This window comes from Spea bombifrons, chromosome 4 (assembly GCF_027358695.1).
Source record: "Spea bombifrons isolate aSpeBom1 chromosome 4, aSpeBom1.2.pri, whole genome shotgun sequence".
NCBI lineage: Eukaryota > Metazoa > Chordata > Amphibia > Anura > Pelobatidae > Spea > Spea bombifrons.
This window is the reverse complement of record NC_071090.1, coordinates 5,478,475-5,497,765: the sequence shown is the minus strand read 5'-3', so window position 1 is coordinate 5,497,765 and position 19,291 is coordinate 5,478,475. Positions and strand designations below refer to the sequence as shown.

General features: G+C 42.7%; 1 protein-coding gene across 1 annotated transcript; it reads left to right on the top strand.

Annotated features, from left to right (window-relative positions):
• Window positions 1-950: 950 nt before the first annotated feature.
• On the top strand, window positions 951-17,841 carry LOC128490490 (sodium- and chloride-dependent GABA transporter 2-like). The gene is made up of 15 exons (XM_053462385.1): window positions 951-1,363; window positions 5,903-6,117; window positions 10,351-10,485; window positions 11,555-11,695; window positions 12,075-12,156; window positions 13,067-13,199; window positions 13,406-13,540; window positions 13,711-13,814; window positions 13,960-14,084; window positions 14,247-14,359; window positions 14,751-14,888; window positions 15,365-15,467; window positions 15,552-15,652; window positions 15,765-15,935; window positions 16,417-17,841. Exons 2-15 carry the CDS (start codon window positions 5,907-5,909, stop codon window positions 16,561-16,563), a joined length of 1,839 nt encoding a protein of 612 aa, XP_053318360.1. The 5' UTR covers window positions 951-1,363; window positions 5,903-5,906; the 3' UTR covers window positions 16,564-17,841.
• Window positions 17,842-19,291: the final 1,450 nt, after the last annotated feature.

The window sequence follows — 19,291 nt, the reverse complement described above, 5'->3', positions numbered from 1 at the left end:
ACTGAGTGTGTAGTGAGTGTTACTCTGGACAGGTATTGAGTGTGTAGTGAGTGTTACTCCGGGCAGGTACTGAGTGTGTAGTGAGTGTTACTCCGGACAGGTACTGAGTGTGTAGTGAGTGTTAGTCCGGACACGTACTGAGTGTGTAGTGAGTGTTACTCCGGACAGGTACTGAGTGTGTAGTGAGTGTTACTCTGGACAGGTACTGAGTGTGTGGTGAGTGTTACTCCAGACAGGTACTGAGTGTGTAGTGAGTGTTACTCTGGACAGGTACTGAGTGTGTAGTGATTGTTACTCCAGACAGGTACTGAGTGTGTAGTGAGTGTTAGTCCGGACAGGTACTGAGTGTGTAGTGAGTGTTACTCCGGACAGGTACTGAGTGTGTAGTGAGTGTTAATCTGGACAGGTACTGAGTGTGTAGTGAGTGTTACTCCAGACGGGTCCTGAGTGTGTAGTGAGTGTTACTCCGGACAGGTACTGAGTGTGTAGTGAGTGTTACTCCGGACAGGTACTGAGTGTGTAGTGAGTGTTACTCCGGACAGGTACTGAGTGTGTAGTGAGTGTTACTCCGGACAGGTACTGAATGTGTAGTGAGTGTTAGTCCGGGCAGGTACTGAGTGTGTAGTGAGTGTTACTCTGGACAGGTACTGAGTGTGTAGTGAGTGTTACTCCAGATGTGGTTGTGTAGGGAGTTTTGCAGATTTTGTGTACCGCCAACACTGGAAAGGGTCAAGAGTAACCCTTTAGTTTTAGGGGGTGTGGCTGTAGGTGTGGCAGGGGGTGGAGCTTTATGAAATGTTGTTTTCTCCGTTAGTTCTCTTCCATAGATTTTTGTGGACAAGCAAAGTATTTAGAAGAAGAAGAATCTATTTTATTTACTTAATTAACAAATAAACCCATTAGGGCTGTAGAACCCTGTGATACCCTAATACCCAGCAAACATCCCAAGCTCCTAGAAAAGAGGGGCATCAGGGGAGGAAAAAGAGTGACTGGCCAAGCTAAACAGGGAAACTTGGGAGGTATCTCTGTAATATGGAATGAGGTTTCTGATATACAATGTACACAACAAATCGTGACCCTGTGTGTGTGCAGCGTGACCCGTGCCGCCTGGACCCTGTCCATACGGTGTTGTAACCACCTTTTATTAACCTTTCCATTAGCTGCGCACTCACCCTCCTCCTCCTCCTCCTCCCGGTGCCCTATCCCTCCCCTCTCCCCTCTCTCCTCTGTTTAATAGTCAGACTGGCCATCCTGCAGCTGGAGAAGACTCAGCCGGGGATCCTGCGCTCCTTGGATCCGTGACGACTCAACGACTGGTGTCAGTACTCCTTACCACTATCCCTGCGCTGTCCCGTTCTGCAAGGTGAGTGGAACCGATGAAGTATATGAGTGTATATGATAGAGCTATCTATCCATCTTTATATCTATCTATCTATCTATCTATCTATCTATCTATCCGTCTTTATATCTATCTATCTATCTATCTATCTATCTATCTTTATATCTATCTATCTATCTATACATCTACTTATCTATCTATCTATCTATCTATCTATCTATCTATCTATCTATCTATCTATCTATCTATCTATCCGTCTTTATATCTATCTATCTATCTATCTATCTATCTATCTATCTTTTCTTCCCTCACTCTATAGCTCTCTGGTTGGGTGTTGATATTTGGTATCTCACTCGCCGTTCTTGGACTACAACTCCCATCATTCCCTGCCAGCTCAGAGTCCCGTAGAAGAATGTGTATTATAGTCCCGGAACAGTCGCAGTATAAATGCTGGGCTCTGTGCGTTACACCAGCCCCTACGCCAACAATCATGGTAGGATGGGAAATCCAACCGCGACTATACAAGGTGTCGAGAAGAAGTTAGGAATGACCACCTGTGATATACATTAAACCCGTCTTACCTCCAAACCCATGGCTAGAACGTCACAACTCCGGGGTCTGCCAAGCCGTCTAGATGTTCCAATGCTCTGATGTTTGTTAACGTATTATTCCCTATAGATAAATATACGTTATACAGGATGGCCAGCAGGTCTTTAAACAATCTGCCGGGTGACATATATATGTTTCCAGGTCTTTCCAGGATTGCTTGTTTGCTATAAGATGTTGCTGCTTCCCTTGGGTCCCATGCAGGCAGTACAGAAGAACCACTGGTTGCCGGTTCGTGTCCGCACTTATCTAGAGGATCTCAATGGTTTTTGGCCCATAGTGAATTAAGTACGATGAAACTTTAGTAAATAAACCCCCGAGGTGGGGTAAGGGTGACTGCGAGTAAGACGTAGCCCCTGAGATTAGGTGGGGGCGATCTTTAGCTTGAGTGAAATTAAGCATGTTGGATTACACGCGACACGATTCAGTTACTTTAGTATGTAACATACTCCGTGATAGATATGTATTTCCACCACCAGGTTCGAGTCAGTTAAGGTCATGAGTTGAATGAGACAATAGACCAAGACACATAATAAAGAAAAGAAAACAGAACATAATACAGTCCCGAACTAAAGCAGGGTGTGTAATACTTAACACAAAACCATTCATATAATAATAACACAATCTATACGACATAGTAACACAAACATAGTTACTGAATGTGTTATTGCGGAATACGAGTAAATACCCCGCTCCGTCAAAACATTGGTGACACAGGGACGGTTATGCGATACGGTAACAAAAATGGTGTAATTAAAGTAAAACACAATATTGTAACAAATTTAAGTAATAAAACATAATCAACTAAGATAAAAATTGCAAGGAGGAAGAAATAGTTCCTTAATGTTCCTTTGGATCTTAAAAAATTAGAATTGGGATATACCGGTAGGTCCTGGGGTTCTGTTCACCGACCCCCAAGGGGGTAAAAACTAAAACTATAGGATTTGTGGGTAGTATTCGCCAAATGTTCCTTTAAATAGCGTGGAACGTCCAGGAACCCAACTCTAGAACCCAACTGAAGATTCAGACAAGCCCGTTGAGTTGTCTCCAAGCTGGCCCTTGAAATGGATAAAAAAAAGATAAAAATATTCTTGAATTTAAATTTTATACACATTATGAACGGATATTCTTTATTTTCCACCCAAATAGTAACCATGATAGTGAAACAGTAGGACATATTTTTAAATAGAATTTCCGGGGCAGTCTTCTAAATGTGGAGTAGTCACCATGGAAACCACGTAGCCCTTTATTGTTCTATATAAATATGGTTCATTGTATTAGTATAATTACATTACTATGATGAATGCCAAGTTATGCCCTGTTTGGACTTTTACGTTTCTACTAAGTTTTTGATGTTTTTAATATATTTCATTTGAATGAATTTAATGTAGGGTTTAAGAACCTGCCCTAAAACCCTAGGACAAAAATAAGAGATAGACAACTGTAGCAGTTAAATGCATTGGGGGAGGGGGAAATCACACGTTGAGGACCGTATTGTCCAGGCGATGACCCAGGAACCATATGAGGCCTTCAAAGGCTTTGGAATGGCTTCCATGTCATGTAACAGAAAGAACGCGGTTACATTGTGTCTGTGTTTATAAGACACGGCCCTAGGTTTGCTAAACCAGGACGAAAGGTTTTTTGGAGGGGGGGTTACAGCTTATACCCCCCAAAAAAAACAGCTGTATGGTCAAAGGTGACCCAGCCCTGCTTTAGGGTGAAGCACATCTGGAGCTCATTGTATAGGATTTGGCCGTTTACGGCTGAGTTTCTAGTAACGTGAGAATCCGTAGGGCCGATCAGCAGGGGCGGAAATGGAAAGCAGATCAACAGATACAAAAACGAAGTGAAAAGCTGCGGCGTACACAGATACACGGTATGTATGCCCCACATATAATCTACATATATACATACTGCCTGTACATACACATATCGGCATATTCATTATATGCCACATATACAGAACCACAGATTTACAGGGGAGTATACTGATATACGCAGGGTTATGTACAGCTCTGGGGAGCACAGGGGGCTCACTGCCAGTATAGATATGGGGAAGTGAATTCTGGTTACATCACGAGAAGGGGTAGTTTGAGGCTGGGGCAGATTAAAGGGTAGGAGGGGCAGCAGAGGGTATGTGGGGCTTTGCAGTCTGTCCTCACTAGAGGTCTGTAGGGGGGGGGAGTGATGGTGGTTGGTAGGGGGCATTGTGATGGTATTAGAGAGTAAGAGAGGTACAATGCTGGGGTATTGATCAGTAGAGCTGTGGGCATGCTGGGCCAACTTTGGCGTGTTTCAGATAGGGAATAGGTAGGTGCTGTGGCAATAAACGGACACAACTGGCAGTTACTCTGATGCTGGAGTGTGCGGTTACTTAGTATGAACGTTGAGTAATAGAGTAGTAGTGAGTAACATGCCTGTGACTGAGTAGTAGTGGACTATGGGTTACTTACTATTGGAGTACTGGAGGTAATGTTTGTGGTAAGCTGGGATGCAAGAAACCGGGTGTGGGACAGGGGGTATTGGGTGGTAGGTGTGGGGCGGTGCTGGGGTATTAAGGATTGTCAAAGTGCTGGGCTGATAGAGTGTCGGAATGGGGCATTTGTTGGGCATTAGAGAATGGGAATGGGGGCTTTTAGGCAGTGGCGGACCAGCTGCTCATGGTGCTTGAAGCCAGGAGTTGCCTCCATGTGGTCTGCCATTCTCTGCTTGATGTGGTTTTCCTCCTTTCATGGTGCCCTCTTTGATCAGAGGTCGGGATTCCTCTCTATTGATCTTCTGTATTGTTCTGGATCAACATCACCGGGAGGAGAATCCAGAGAGTCCGATTATTTAGTTGTATCAGATGAGTAATAAAACAGAAGAAACTTAACCAGTTAGTGTCTGCTCTGCATATTAACACACTTATAATATCCTAGTTAGCATAAAAAACAACCAATTTCGAGGCATTTGTGGGATTTACTAGAAACAAAAAGTAACTTTCAGTTCTGAGTATATGAGTATTGGTTCTGAAGTGATGTATAAACTGGCAGATCAATGTCTACATCACCCGATATAAAACACAATTAAAAGAAGTGTTATTACAAAAAAATAATCGTTTTATTTTTTCTCATAATCGGTGTCGGTGTGGCAGAGGCTGTCCTGGTGTGTGTGTGTTTGGGTGTCGGTGTGGCAGAGCCTGTCCTGGTGTGTGTGTCTGGGTGCCGGTGTGGCAGAGCCTGTCCTGGTTTTTGTGTTTGGGCGTCTGTGTGGCAGTGCCTGTCCTGTTGTGTGTGTTTGGGTGTCAATGTGGCAGAGTGTGGCAGAGCCTGTCCTGGTTGTGTGTATTTGGTCATCTCTTTCCTCGCACTTTACTTTATGTGAGAATAAATTTAATTTTAACTTATCCGGGGATAAAACGCCCTCCTGAATTTGTAGTCACTTCAGAGGACAAAACTTTCTAGGCCCAGAAATCAGCGAGAGGAAAAGTAAAGGTTTTGTGTTATTTACTCTGTTTCAATCCGCATATTTTATTAAAAAGGATTAGTGCTTCAGGCGTCCCGAGTCTGATGACTTTTTTTTTTGGTGTACTCCCAATCCCATCACATCAATATGCGTTAGAAAATCAGGAAAAGGTGGGCATGGATGGTGAACAACATGTCCAGACCCCTATTTTTCTAAATGAGCTTTCAGGCAAATGTAAATTGCAAAGAAAGCAAGAAAAACAATAATGACGTTGCTGTTAGTGTAGCATTTTTTCCCCAAAATAGTTTCCCAAAGGTCACAGTGAGATCTCCCCCTCCTCTAAAACCATCCCAGTTTATTCCCCCCCGGTCAGTAATGTCCTGTTCCTGCTGCTCCGTCCAGAGAATGTCTCCGTACCATGTATGCCGCGTGAGTTCGCTTTCAGCCCTGCTTCCGTCATATGTGTTCGTCTCAGCTGATCCTACAAAATCCTTCTTCTGTTTCATCCTACAGAGCGATGGGGCGAAAGGACTGCGAGGAAACCTGGAATGGGGCAGAGAAATCAGATGCCCTGTGTGTCGCCGTAGAGGGCAAAAAGCAGGAGCCCGAGTTGCAAGAGAGAGGACTTTGGGGCAACAAACTGGAATTTGTTCTGTCTGTCGCCGGTGAGATTATTGGGCTGGGAAACGTCTGGAGATTTCCTTATCTCTGCTACAAGAATGGAGGAGGTGAGTTTGAATGGACAGCAATTTATTAAAAACACATTTATATTGATATTTTTTACCAAGGTCTGCATGAAAAGTAGTCATCATTTTTCCTCTCCAGCCCTCAGCTTTTATCTTCTCTTCCCCTATCCATTTTTAACCCCCATCTCGCCCAGTCTCTCCCCTCTATCCGACCCTTAACCTTTTCCTGGGCAAACCATTCCCCCAACCAAAGGTCCATTGAGGAAGCCCAACAAGGACTTAGTTAGACATGAAATGATGCCTGAGGGCCTCTTGTCCACTTCTGTAGGTGAGGGTTGGACCACCACCTTTAAAACTGGATGGCCCCAGGCTTAGACTTTTCCTGGAAACAATGCCTGGAACAGCAACTTAAAGGAGCTTGAGCCCTGTCTCAGAACCGCCTCTCTGCATTATAGAGGAAATATTAAAGGCGTAATATATCCCCTTATAGCGTGATCAATAACCCAGAATTCCGTGCTATCTCTGTGCAATATGAAGGGCCAGTCTCAGCTGCTCTTGTAGGCGAAGCTGTCTTGTGCGAAACTTTTATTGAGAATAATACTCTATTTTATTATTTTATTAATAAATAATATAATGTATGCATTATAGGAAAGGGTAACAATATTACTTAAAGTATCTTACAGATTATAAAGGTTCTTTTCCGCCAACATCACTACTAGTGCTGTCAAATTCTCAAACACTTCCCCGCATCTATTCTCTAATTACGTACAATTTTGCTTCATTCATCATTTTTGCCTGGAACACTTAATTGCCATGTGACACAGAAAGAGGCATTATTGGATTGTTACCGTAGAAACCAAACATGCTTCATACTAGTTTCTATGCTCTATTTGAGTGAATAAGCCTCCAGGGTAAAGAATAAAAGGACAGATCTGCTTTAGCTGAGGTTTATGCGTAAACATAATTCCCTAAAAATTTTATGTTTACGTAAATATTTGGAAAAAAAAGATACTTTGAAGCCACTAGCGAGCGATCTATGCTTAAGTGGTTAATTCTGTTTGATACATAGTATCCTTTGTCCGTAATGAATGCCAGCCTCAGAGGTTATACCTCCCACAAACCGCTTCTTAAGAAGTTATTGTTCTCTCCAGTAGGGCTTTTATCACACAGAAACGGGTTTGCCAGGCAGCGAGAACACAAAACCTAGCTGTAAACATCCCGCCAAAGCGATCAAACTTGGAGGAAGTTTACAAAAAGAGAAGCACAATTTCTTCTTCTTCTTCTACTACTTCTTCTTCATATTATTATTATTATTATTTTCTTTATTTATTTTTATTTATTTATTTATTTATTATTATTATATTTATTTATTTTTTTATTATTTTTTAATTATTATTATTTAACTATTATTTTTTTTTTTATTATTATTTTATTATTATTATTATTATTATTATTATTATTATTATTATAAGACTTATTCGAAGAGAAAAAGAAAATTAAATTATACTTATAAACACAATAAATCGTAGATCAATACTGCTTGAAGTCTTTTTATTATTTATATTGATCACCCGTTTATTGTGGTTATTTATCATTTATGCTATTTTGAAGAAAACACAAAATTCTCTTATTTTGTATTTTCCAAATAATTCTTAATCACAATATATTATTTAATTAACATTTTACACCATTGATTTGCCAAATACTTTTTCCGCTCCTCTTACTATCTGTATGCTTTTTTCGGTTGTGAATAGGGGTAGTAGTAGTAGCGCCTATCAGCGTTCTTCTCTTTTTGCTTATCATTACATACTTTTGGAAAGATCTAATTACGTTGCTCAAGGCTTAAGAGGCCAGAAAGGGTGCACAAAGAAGCTAGTAAAAAAAAAAATATCTATTTTAGTAGTGAAATTCCTAGAATGCCTGTAAATGCCCAAAAAAAATAATATTTTTTTTTAATTTTTTTTGAAACATTTTTTTTTATTTAATAATCATTTTTACATGAAGATTCCTTCTGCAGGAGATCAACTTGGGGCTGAGAAGGTTCTATAAACACTTAAATAAATTAAAAAATATAAATAGGCCGTGAACATCCGTAACAGACACCACCACGTAGAGACGTCATCATCTGCTATGTTACTGAACCAATCTGATGTGTCTTTAAAAAGTATAAAAATAATAAAAATAGAGTTTTCCAAGAGGATTATCAATGAGCGTAGTAAGAAAGTTTACAATTTTGGAATTCTTTAGGCTATCTGAAATTTTTTACATTTTTTTTATATTTATTTTTTTTTAGTGTTTTTGTTGTTTTAAGCTCAGTGGCCATGGTTGAAACAGGACAAAGCCCTCTGTGTGTGAAGCTTACAAAATGTCCCGTTAACCCCCCAAAACGTGAAGGCTGATCCAGATGTTAGTCTGTAAATAAAACGTACTAAACAGAGACTTTTCAGTCCTTTTTTACTCAAATTAAGATCCCTTGGGATAAGAAAGGTTAAAGGTGCTGTCCTGTTTAGACAAAGCATGGATTGCACTCTCTAGCACGTTAAGAAAACATCCTTAGTAAATGTGTGATTTTATTCTGTCTTCTGAAATTCAAATCACATAAAAATAACACTTTTTTTTAAAAAAAACTCTTATTTTCTATGGCAACGGCCAATCAGTGCCTTGGGTGGAAAGAAATATGAATAAGGCAATTATTCAACAACCTTCAATCAGCAGAGAAGGTGGGGTAGTAGCGTTAAAGGACGAGGGAAAGGTTGGTTGCCTTACCAAGACGGTGGTAGATACGTGGAACAGCCTCCCAGCAAATGTGGTAGAGGGTTATACAGTGAGGGAAGACAGTGAGGGATAGGGATATGGCTCCTGAATCTAAGACGAGACCAACGACTGATTTGGCCAAAGGGTCTTCTCTGCCGTCAAGTTCTATGTTTCTATGGACGCCATACCTACTAAAGTTTTGTACGATAGGCAGAACGTTAGCGTAGCGACCCCCGTATGATCCGGCCGGCCCGCCGGCTCCTGACTTGGGAACCGAAGTGGTTTCTCCCATTAAAGACCCCCATCAATCTTTTTTTTCTCTCGCTGTCATTAAAGTATCAGAAGGCAGGCCGAGTGGAAGCATCCACTCACTTTTCCCACCAAAGTATCTTTTGGTAACATTCGTCTTCTATTGAAATCAGCGCTCGGATCAGAGGTCGCTCGGCCCGGGACCCTCGGATTATTTACCGACTTGATTAATCGCTCATTGCCATGCTGTGTGGCACACAATTCGTTAACCCTTTCCTCCTGCCAGGACGTGTAGCGGGATACACAGTTTTATGGAAGTAGCGCTGTGGCCGGGGGGGGGGTTGTGGGGGTCTGCCCCTCCGTGGCAGCGGGGAGCCCGTCTCTCCCTTCACACTTAGTTAGGAAGAAGAATGGGGTTTTTGTCACAAGTTTCCGTTGCTTTCAAGAATGTTCTTTTGGGGGTGAAGAAAAGGAGGCTCCTTTTTTTTTTTTAACGCTTTCCCCCGAAGAAGAGGCCAGATCTCCCTTTGAGTCTCTTTGTTGCTTAGCAACCCGTAACCAAATATATTATATCTATACATATGTAATGGAAAAGTATCATTCTCGGAAGCGCCGTCTGTCATATTGTTGCGACTGTAGTTGGCAGAAAACTTTTCAAGGCACGTAAATACGTTTTTTGCATCATAATGGATTTTACTACAAAAAATGATTGCGCTGAGCACAATGGGAGTTGCCATCCACAGCTGCTGGTGTGATCCCTAATTTAGGATTAAAGCTGCTGTTCCACTTAGACAAAACCTTAATTACTTTCTCTAGCCAGTGCCCAGCCCAGGGTAGCGCCACCACCACTCCATCAACCTCAAGTCCTTCACGTGTTGAGTTATGATGTCATATGATGGTGCGCCGCCTTTTAAAGGTGTGTGACCCCTTATTTGATTTATGCCTCTGATGTTCTAAAAGCAACACAGAAACCTTGGATAATTTCTTTTCACAAAACTAAAAAAAAAATTCTGAAAAAGGAACCGGATTAAATAATCGTTTCTTTGGTGTTCTGTGTTAGTAATTAGGTAATAATAATAGTAATTATGTATAAATTTGCTATACCTGGCCAGGTAGGGGTGTATTTGGAACACCAAGGCTGGACTAGGGACTGTCAGTGCAAATCTTGGACAGCTGTCGGGGATAAAAAAAAACGCCTTTGATTTAGGAATTTGGGGTGCTATGTATCAAAGTGATGACCTCATCAGAGATCTTTTTCCCATTGACTTGCAGGAGCCTTCTTCATTCCCTATCTCATCTTCCTCTTCACCTGCGGGATCCCCGTCTTCTTTCTGGAGACGGCTCTGGGTCAGTACACCAGCCAGGGGGGGGTCACAGCCTGGAGGAAAATCTGCCCCCTGTTTGAAGGTATGTTTAATTACCATGATGCAAACTTGTCCCATGTGTTGCCCGTCCTTGGGGTAACCATTTCTATGCATCTTTGCCCCCAATCTCACTGTATTACCTTCGCACAGTAATTACCTGTGAAGTCATAACCGTTCTTTTCTCATATTGTTTCCTAAACACGATCCGCTATAATTGGGCTAATGATGACTTTGTACAGCGCAGCAGAATCTGTTGGCGCTATATAAAACAAAAAATAATAATAGCTTTATATTCCATTACTCCATTATTAATGACTATATCCCTGTATTGATGGAGTCTCTAATCCAGTCCCATAAGCGTTCAGGACCTCTATAGTCTCTTCTTGAGATAAAATAGAATTTTCAATATGAAGATGCTTTCATCAAAGACCTCTGAGGTCCCAAAGCTTGTGTGACTTCTTTTTCTGCGTCGGTTTAATAAAAGGTATCATTTTTTACTGAAGACTCCATCACAGAATCTGCTCGGAACTCTATTGCTGTCTTTTTATGTCCTTATTTTACCTCCTCGGATTTTTATGAAACAACTTTTCGCTGATCCTATCTAACAGCGCCCTCTAGAGCATAGATGTGGAATTACAATCTGCTATCGCTTAATTAATGTTATTTTTTATTGATCTATATAGCGCCATCATATTCCGCGGCACTGTACATATTCCGGCAGGTTTAACGCCATGGGGGAGGGGGTTAAAGGATCACAGAGTTGAGGCAGATATTATATCAAAGCTGAAGAAAGAAAAATTTGAATAACATATAAATGGAAAATTAAGTAGAAATAATAATAATAATAGTAGTAATAATAATAATAGTGGAATTGATAGATGATCTTGTCTGCTAGGTTCGGTTAGGGCTTTAGCTCAGGTGTGATAGTCCAACGTTTAGCATATTTATCAGCTTGAAAATGGGGCTCAATCAAATAATGATCTAATAATATAATATCCTTGGGGTATATTTACATCCATGGTCTCCTTTGAGCAGCAAAACTATCACACTGATGGTAATAATTACCCCGGACATGTGATATACTTTCCGTATACTTTTTTCCTCCCCTACAGGTATTGGCTATGCCTCCCAGGTCATAGAGGGCTACCTCAATATCTATTACATTGTCATCCTGGCCTGGGCTCTGTTCTATCTGTTCAGCTCCTTCACGGCCGATCTGCCCTGGGCCAGCTGCAACCACACCTGGAATACAGGTACGTCGGGACTAAAGGAGATCCCCCACCCAAGTGTGCCATTATTTTACATGTGTTACATGTGAGAGTAACGTGTTACCATATCCCACGGTATATATGTTTAGGTCTCTTGTTAACTGGTTTCCAGTTTATTTCATACTGTGTTATACCATTGTGTATACATACATTTGGCGATACATACATTTGGCGATACGTACATTTGGCGATACGTACATTTGGCGATACATACATTTGGCGATACATACATTTGGTGGCGTTGCCTTATGGTTATAATGAACATTCTATACCAAAGCCTACACTTTGGGGATACAATCCATAAGTATACCTACATATACAGCTGATACAGAATAAATATCCCTCCCTTTGCTTTCCATATTAGAGAATTGCGTGGATCTAATCGGGAAACCGGAGAACTTTACATTTCCAGCAAACTCTACGTCCCCTGTGGTGGAATTCTGGGAGTACGTGAGCTGTACATTTTGTTCATATTATTTCATGTACTTGCACATGCTAATGTCCCCCCCCTAATTTATTTACCATCATTTTTACACGTAACGGGTAATAAAAGTTTAACGTCACATGCTTCCAGTTTTTTTTTCTCCTATTTGACCCCAAAAACCCACTAGGGTGGCATTATGAAGCAGGGATGTCACGTCGGCTCTCCTCGAGGTTGTCTCAGCTCTTCTTGCTGTCTATACACTCAAAGGGTCTGACAAAACTAGACTAAGATAAGCTGATACATTCGGTAAAGAGGGTTCCGGCCCCAAGCTTGCAATGTTTTGATTGGATCTGGTTGGGGAATCTAAGTTGGGTCATGCTTGGCTTAGTGGTCCATGACCAGAGGCTACCCTTGACCCCCAGCTTGCTGACCCTCCTATCCGCGGCATTATGAAGGTTCAGCCCTCTACCCTTTTTACCTAGATTCTTCCCTTTCTAATGTGTAGTTGATACAATGGGATGAAATGATTCATTCTGGAGAAACGTACCCAAAACAATCTGTGAGGGTCTACTTATTAACCCTAGTTTCATTCTCGTTGACCCTTCTTTCACATCCATTTCCTCCGACTTTCTATAAACCTATTGAATCAGAAGAGAATCCATCAGGGCTGAGTATATGACAGACGCAGAGTCAAGGAGCTTCGCCGAAGGGCTGTAGAGAATCGCCCAAGGTTCTAAGACTGCTATGTGATGTATTTTAGGAATGGTATATGAGTGACCCGCATACAGCATGGAGAAATAGCTCCTTTCAAACTGGACAAATATATATATATTAATAATAAATTAATAATAATAAATATTAATAATTAATTAATAATATTAATATTATTATTAATTTTAATAAATTAATATTAATACATATTTTGCAATTAGGAACCGGGCCCTTGGTCTGTCTGATGGCATCGAGCACATTGGCACCGTCCGCTGGGAGCTGGCTCTGTGTTTGCTGCTGGCCTGGATCATCTGTTACTTCTGCATATGGAAGGGAGTCAAATCCACCGGGAAGGTGAGTGCGTTCGACGAGCCTTCAGAGCTCCTAGGAAAGAGAGACGTCTGGGGAAGAACAAGAAACGGAGAGATTAGGCTCCTAAAGAGGGACTGGCTCTCCTAAAGAAGGACACTTAGGATGTATGCCGAGGATAGTCCATAATTTAATGGTCTACACACGTCATGCTGTAAACATTGTTTAGCTTTTCTTCTTTTCATTTCCAGGTTGTTTATTTCACCGCTACCTTTCCCTACGTAATGCTCATCATCCTGCTGATACGGGGGGTCACTCTCCCAGGGGCATACGAGGGGATCGTGTTTTATCTGCGTCCGGACATCACTCGGCTCAAGGATCCGCAGGTGAGCGGGGGTCGCCAGAAACGGTCGCGCTCAAGCAGCTTTGGGCTCTACTTCCCATGAATCCCCCCCTGTCCATAGGCTAAAAGACATAGGGATCCCCTGTACGAGACTGCAGGGTATAGCGGGATCTATAGGCACAGGTGGAACTTTATTTGGGTTCTGTGTTGTAGGTCTGGATGGATGCCGGGACTCAAATTTTCTTCTCGTACGCCATCTGTCAGGGGTGTCTGACCGCGCTGGGAAGCTACAACAAGTATAACAACAACTGCTATCGGTAATAAGCATCACACTGGAAGATCTGAAATGCTCATCGATGTGTCCTTCTGACCCTTGGAGGTAGTAGGACAGACACTGAACATCGGGACCTCTGTCCACCATTTCTCATCCCCGTACCTGTTGTTCTTTTTGTCTCCCCCCAGAGACTGTATTGCTCTCTGCTTCCTGAACAGCCTCACCAGTTTTGTTGCTGGATTTGCCATCTTCTCTGTCTTGGGTTTCATGGCTCGAGAACAAGGGGTCAACATCGCCGACGTTGCCGAGTCTGGTATGTCTCTTGCACGTTACTTGGTAAAAGGTCTTTACTGTCTCAGACATATCTCATTCTTATTGTCAAACCTCAGAGGTCTCTGGTAGAGATACCACATTCAAGTGTATTCAGCTGCCCCAAACCCGTATTAATGTGTCCTCTCCACACTTCACCTCTCAGGTCCTGGTCTGGCCTTTATTGCATATCCAAAAGCAGTGACCATGATGCCGGTGTCTCCTCTCTGGGCCTGTCTTTTCTTCCTCATGCTGATCTTTCTGGGTCTGGACAGTCAGGTACGCAAGGATAGTTCGAAAAATAAATACTTGAGGGAATGTAAGGTTGGCACGTTTTGGCCCTATGGGGCAAGAACAGCCAAGACGCCCACTGGTCAGTTTGCCCTTCTGGTTGCCACACTCACACTCACTCTACATTCAGCTTACCTTGTTTCCTTCTGGCACCCCATGACCAGTTCTGCTTCTGGTGTAGGATCATGTAACATCACATTAGGTGACCTCGAGGGCAATTGGGCAGCCTGCTCCTTGCAGGGGGGGGGGCTTGAGAAACGATCTGTATCTTGGCATTGAAGGGAATGGGGCTATCATTTTCTTACTTCGTTTAGGTGAGCTTGGGAGAGTTCAATATGGAACCCTATGATTAACAGGAATCCCCTTTCTGTTCTCTCAGTTCGTCTGCGTGGAGAGTCTGGTAACGGCGATTGTAGACATGTATCCAGGGGTCTTCAGGAAGAAATTCCGCCGAGAATTCCTAATCTTGGGGGTTGCTGTGATCTGCTACCTGCTTGGCCTCATCCTGCTGACCGAGGTAATATAGACATATAGAAGGGGCAACAGTGAAAAGTCCTGAGATCCTCGCCCCCTGGCAGATCTGATTTCATCTCTGGGGAAATGGTTCATAAGGAGAGACACAAGAAATGATGTACGAGAGTTGAGCTAATAAGTGAAGAGTTCCCCGGTGTTCCGTTTAGTTACCATAGAGGTCAATATGTTGGCAAAAGCCATGTTGGCCTACATAGTGATCTCTATGGTAACAAAATGGAACACCGGGGGACTTTGTTTGAAGATTTGGATACTTTTTATTATGATTTTTTGATTATAAGAAATAGAAATGTGTTTATTACAATATATAATTATATATTTTATCATAAGTATGGCAACCTGGGTTATGAATCTTCCCACTGATGTTCACCAACACCACCTTCGTCATTATACCTTTATATCCAAATTACGCTTTAAATTTACCCGAATTTACCCGAATGTTCTGTTTCCTCTGCTTTCCAGGGCGGAATGTATGTCTTCCAACTCTTTGATTATTATGCGGCGAGTGGGACCTGCCTGCTTCTCGTGGCTATTTTCGAGGTGGTCTGCGTGGGTTGGGTTTACGGTAAGTGCACGAAATATGTAGCTTCCGTCTTGGAAATCGACATGTAGATTCGCCGGAAAGAAAGCAAAAATTGTCCTTTTTCAGGAGCTGATCGGTTCTACGACAACGTGGAAGACATGATCGGTTACAGGCCCTGGCCGCTGGTTAAGATCTGCTGGCTGTTTGTCACCCCAGCTGTATGCCTGGTGAGTCCAAATACCCCATTCCTCATTATATATATGTACGGATAAGACGACTCCATCCCGGACACTACTGATATCATCAATAAATCCCCGTCTGTTTTTTTTCACCTTAAAGGGCACTTTCCTGTTCTCGCTGATCAAATACAAACCCCTGCAGTACAATAACCGCTATACCTACCCGCCCTGGGGACATGCCCTCGGCTGGCTCATGGCCATGTCTTCCATGATCTGTATCCCTCTGTACGCCATTTACATCATCCTGGTAACCAAAGGTCCTTTCATGCAGGTAAGTAGAGAGGGGATAGATGTCAAGCTGATGGAAACTTATAGGGTTATGATTTGGTCTGATTAGTGTCAGAGGACTCAAGGTAAGACCTCTCATTGAGTAGGCAGGAGGTCTGGTTGGCCAAGAGTCCCATTTGGATCTTGTGCAAGACAAAGTTCTCCTGACACTTCCATGTTGATAGAGAGCCTATATGCTGGATGCAGACAGCCTTTACACCCCAGAGCCTTCTTAGAATAACTGGATTGGGGTTTCTTTAGTGTTGAAAGGACCCCTTGATGTATTGCTCCTGTATATCTACCACATAATTAAAGAGATCATCTTTGGCCAACTTAGTTTGGACAACATAGTGACCTCCATGGAGTCCAATCATCACTGGATTTGTTACACCCCCTGATATTGTACCGGATAAATACAGAAAATAATAATGTATGTATTTGAAACACAATCACACACACATGTATGTCTATATATTTACCGGCAGAGGCTGAAGCAGCTGATCACGCCCCACGCTGACCTTCCACACCCCAAGAAGCACCTCTTGGACCACGGCGACCCAAGAAAAAACGATACGTCGAATGCGGAAGCAAAGGATGGACTCATAGTTTCCGACAAAGAAACCCGTTTCTGATGGAGCTTTGAGCGCCGCCGCAGTCCAGGGGACCTGACTTATTCCGTCATATCACTGCGGCAATAATAGGACATGTTTGGCTCCTAGTTTCTAATGACCCCTTTAGAACGCCCCACGACTTATCGATATTTTCTGTGTAGACTGTAACACTGCACTCCCTCTCACATTATCAAACAACCTGATGATCTCAGAAGAACACATTTCCAGCAAAACTGCGAATACTTACATCGGGTAAACGCGAGGCGGTGTTTTGGCCGAAGCACACAAGCTCACCCGCCACGCCAAGGAGGTGAGGAAGCACAGTGTTACTTACCTAACATAAAAAAAGCTGGACTTCCAGACCAAGATAATATCTGTAGTAAGGAAAGAGGGTAGACTGTATGCCTCACCTGATTAACCACGAGTAGGAAATTCTAATCCAGCATCTGACGGCCTACGGCATCATTTCAACCGGGTACAGGAAACCTCCAGTTCTTCATCTTTTTGTGGACTATGCCTGTTCAAAGAGTTTGTTTTGTGTTAACTCCAGTTCCACATTTGGCCACCAGGAGCACTGGTCCCCTGATCCTTTCTGTGCTCCCTTTCCCCTCTCACGTAGTCCGCAGCATTTTAGAACTGTGGAAGTTGTTGGTCCCCAGGACACCATGTCTCTCTATAACATCCTTCACCGTCTACGGAGCTTATCCCAAACACATTCCACCGCAAACGTTTGCATTGAAGCAGCTGATGGATCTCTGTTACGGAGTGTGGATTCTGTATGGCTGCCGGCGTTGATGTTTACACCATTGACTCCCACCAATGGCGTTGATGTTTACACCATTGACTCCCACCTTTGACTTTGTGTCAGTCAAGTATACGATGCATTAAGGTACCTTGAGAAGGAACCTTGGCTTTTGGAGTCACAAGTCTTCGATGACATTACACAGAACATGGGCTGAGAAGCTCAGATCACAATCTGGAAATTGATTCTTCTGTCCACCTCCGGCGATGTCCTAATATTTGGTGTCCGTGGACGTTTAACCCTTCCTGTCACTTTACCATAGCGTGGACACGGGGGTCCCGGGAAGAATAAACGGCTGTCTGTTTTGGGAAGTCTATGTGAAAATGGAAGATAATGCTGGATACGTGGGCTTTAGGGAAGGAAAGTATATCCTCGTTTGGAGGACAGACACTAGTAATATATGGCCTTTACATTACTGACAGCAATGAAAGTGGAGCATTATTTTGCAAAAAAAAAAAAAGTAGCACTGGAATAAAGATTTATTAGTTCGTTTAATATATTCGGAATATATATGTTTACTGTATAAACACCATATAATACACCGAGCAGCGGAACACACAGCATTCTATTCAACGATCTATGTTACAAAAGTGGCAAAAATCCATTATTGTGTTAGTGGCCAGGACTGGGCTGGTTTAATTAGTTAACCCCTTTAATGCTGGAGTGCAAAATGTATGCGTGTCATGATTTAATGCTGGCGTGCACTGACGTGCGTGTGCATGTAATGAGTTAACCTCTTTAGTGCTGGGTGGCAAAACTTTTAATACCCATAAAGTAATCATTGTCAGTATCTATGGAAGCCTTAATACATAGAATAATAATGGTAAGAGTCCTTACTACACTTACTGCCAGAACGGTAAGTATGTTGAATAGTGTTCCTATGGGTGATATTGGGGGCATGACAAAGCGAGTGTTATATTAAAGGATGTTAAACATAAAGAAGATTTATGGGGTTCCCCAAATATTTGCTGTACAATAACGGCTCTATGACATGTGTGGCTGGTCTTCAACTTTGCGTGGCTGGTTTATTCCCAGCCCATCCACGGAAGTGGAACTCAGCAGCCAGGGCCGGCCCAAGGCAAAATGAATTTTAAAATGCCGCCCCCCCCCCTATCTTCCGGCACTCAGCATTACAAGCCGGCACCAAGACCGAACAGGGAGACTCGCCGCAGAGGAGAGAGAGAGATAGAGGGGCGCAGAGCGGGTATTGACCACTCGGTGCTCCTTTCTCTCTCTTTCGCTTTACTTTACTTTCGCATAAACTCAAGGGCATGATTTCTATCCCTTAGGGGCAATTAAGGTATTTAGGTGATAAGGCCATAGTGACCACTCACACCGTAGGCAGTGCAGAGATCATACAAAAGTGAAGTCATACCTGTTTACCATGACTGTTGTAGCTTCGATTCTCCGGGCTAGGCTTAACTCCCCATTAAAAAAAACCCCAATAATGACACCACACCATAAATATGGATGAGAAAAGGCCACAGCCAATTTTATTTATTAGAGTCATTGTCACGCCAAAACCTGAAACAATAAACATCGGTGCGTTAACAAGGACAATGACTCAAACACCAACATGTAAATATATACAATAAACACCCAAGCTTGCCAAGTAATCCAGGTACCATAACCAAATGCCACTTAAGGAAGGGACATACCGAGATGCCCCCACCCTGACCTGAGGTTCCAGCACTGACAGCCAAGAACCTCCCACCAGATGTTACCAACCATTCACTTACCACCACATTAACCCCCTGGATACCTGGCAAGCTGCCGCCCCACAGACTGTGACAAACGACACAAACCTACAAACAAAAGAAAAAAGGGAGGGAGGGTGGGACACGCAACCAGGTAAGCTAACCACAAAAAATGGTTCCTGAGCCCGGGAAAGCACCACTTATATAATCTACCCCCAACTCCACCCCCAAAATTCCCGCCAAAAAGCCT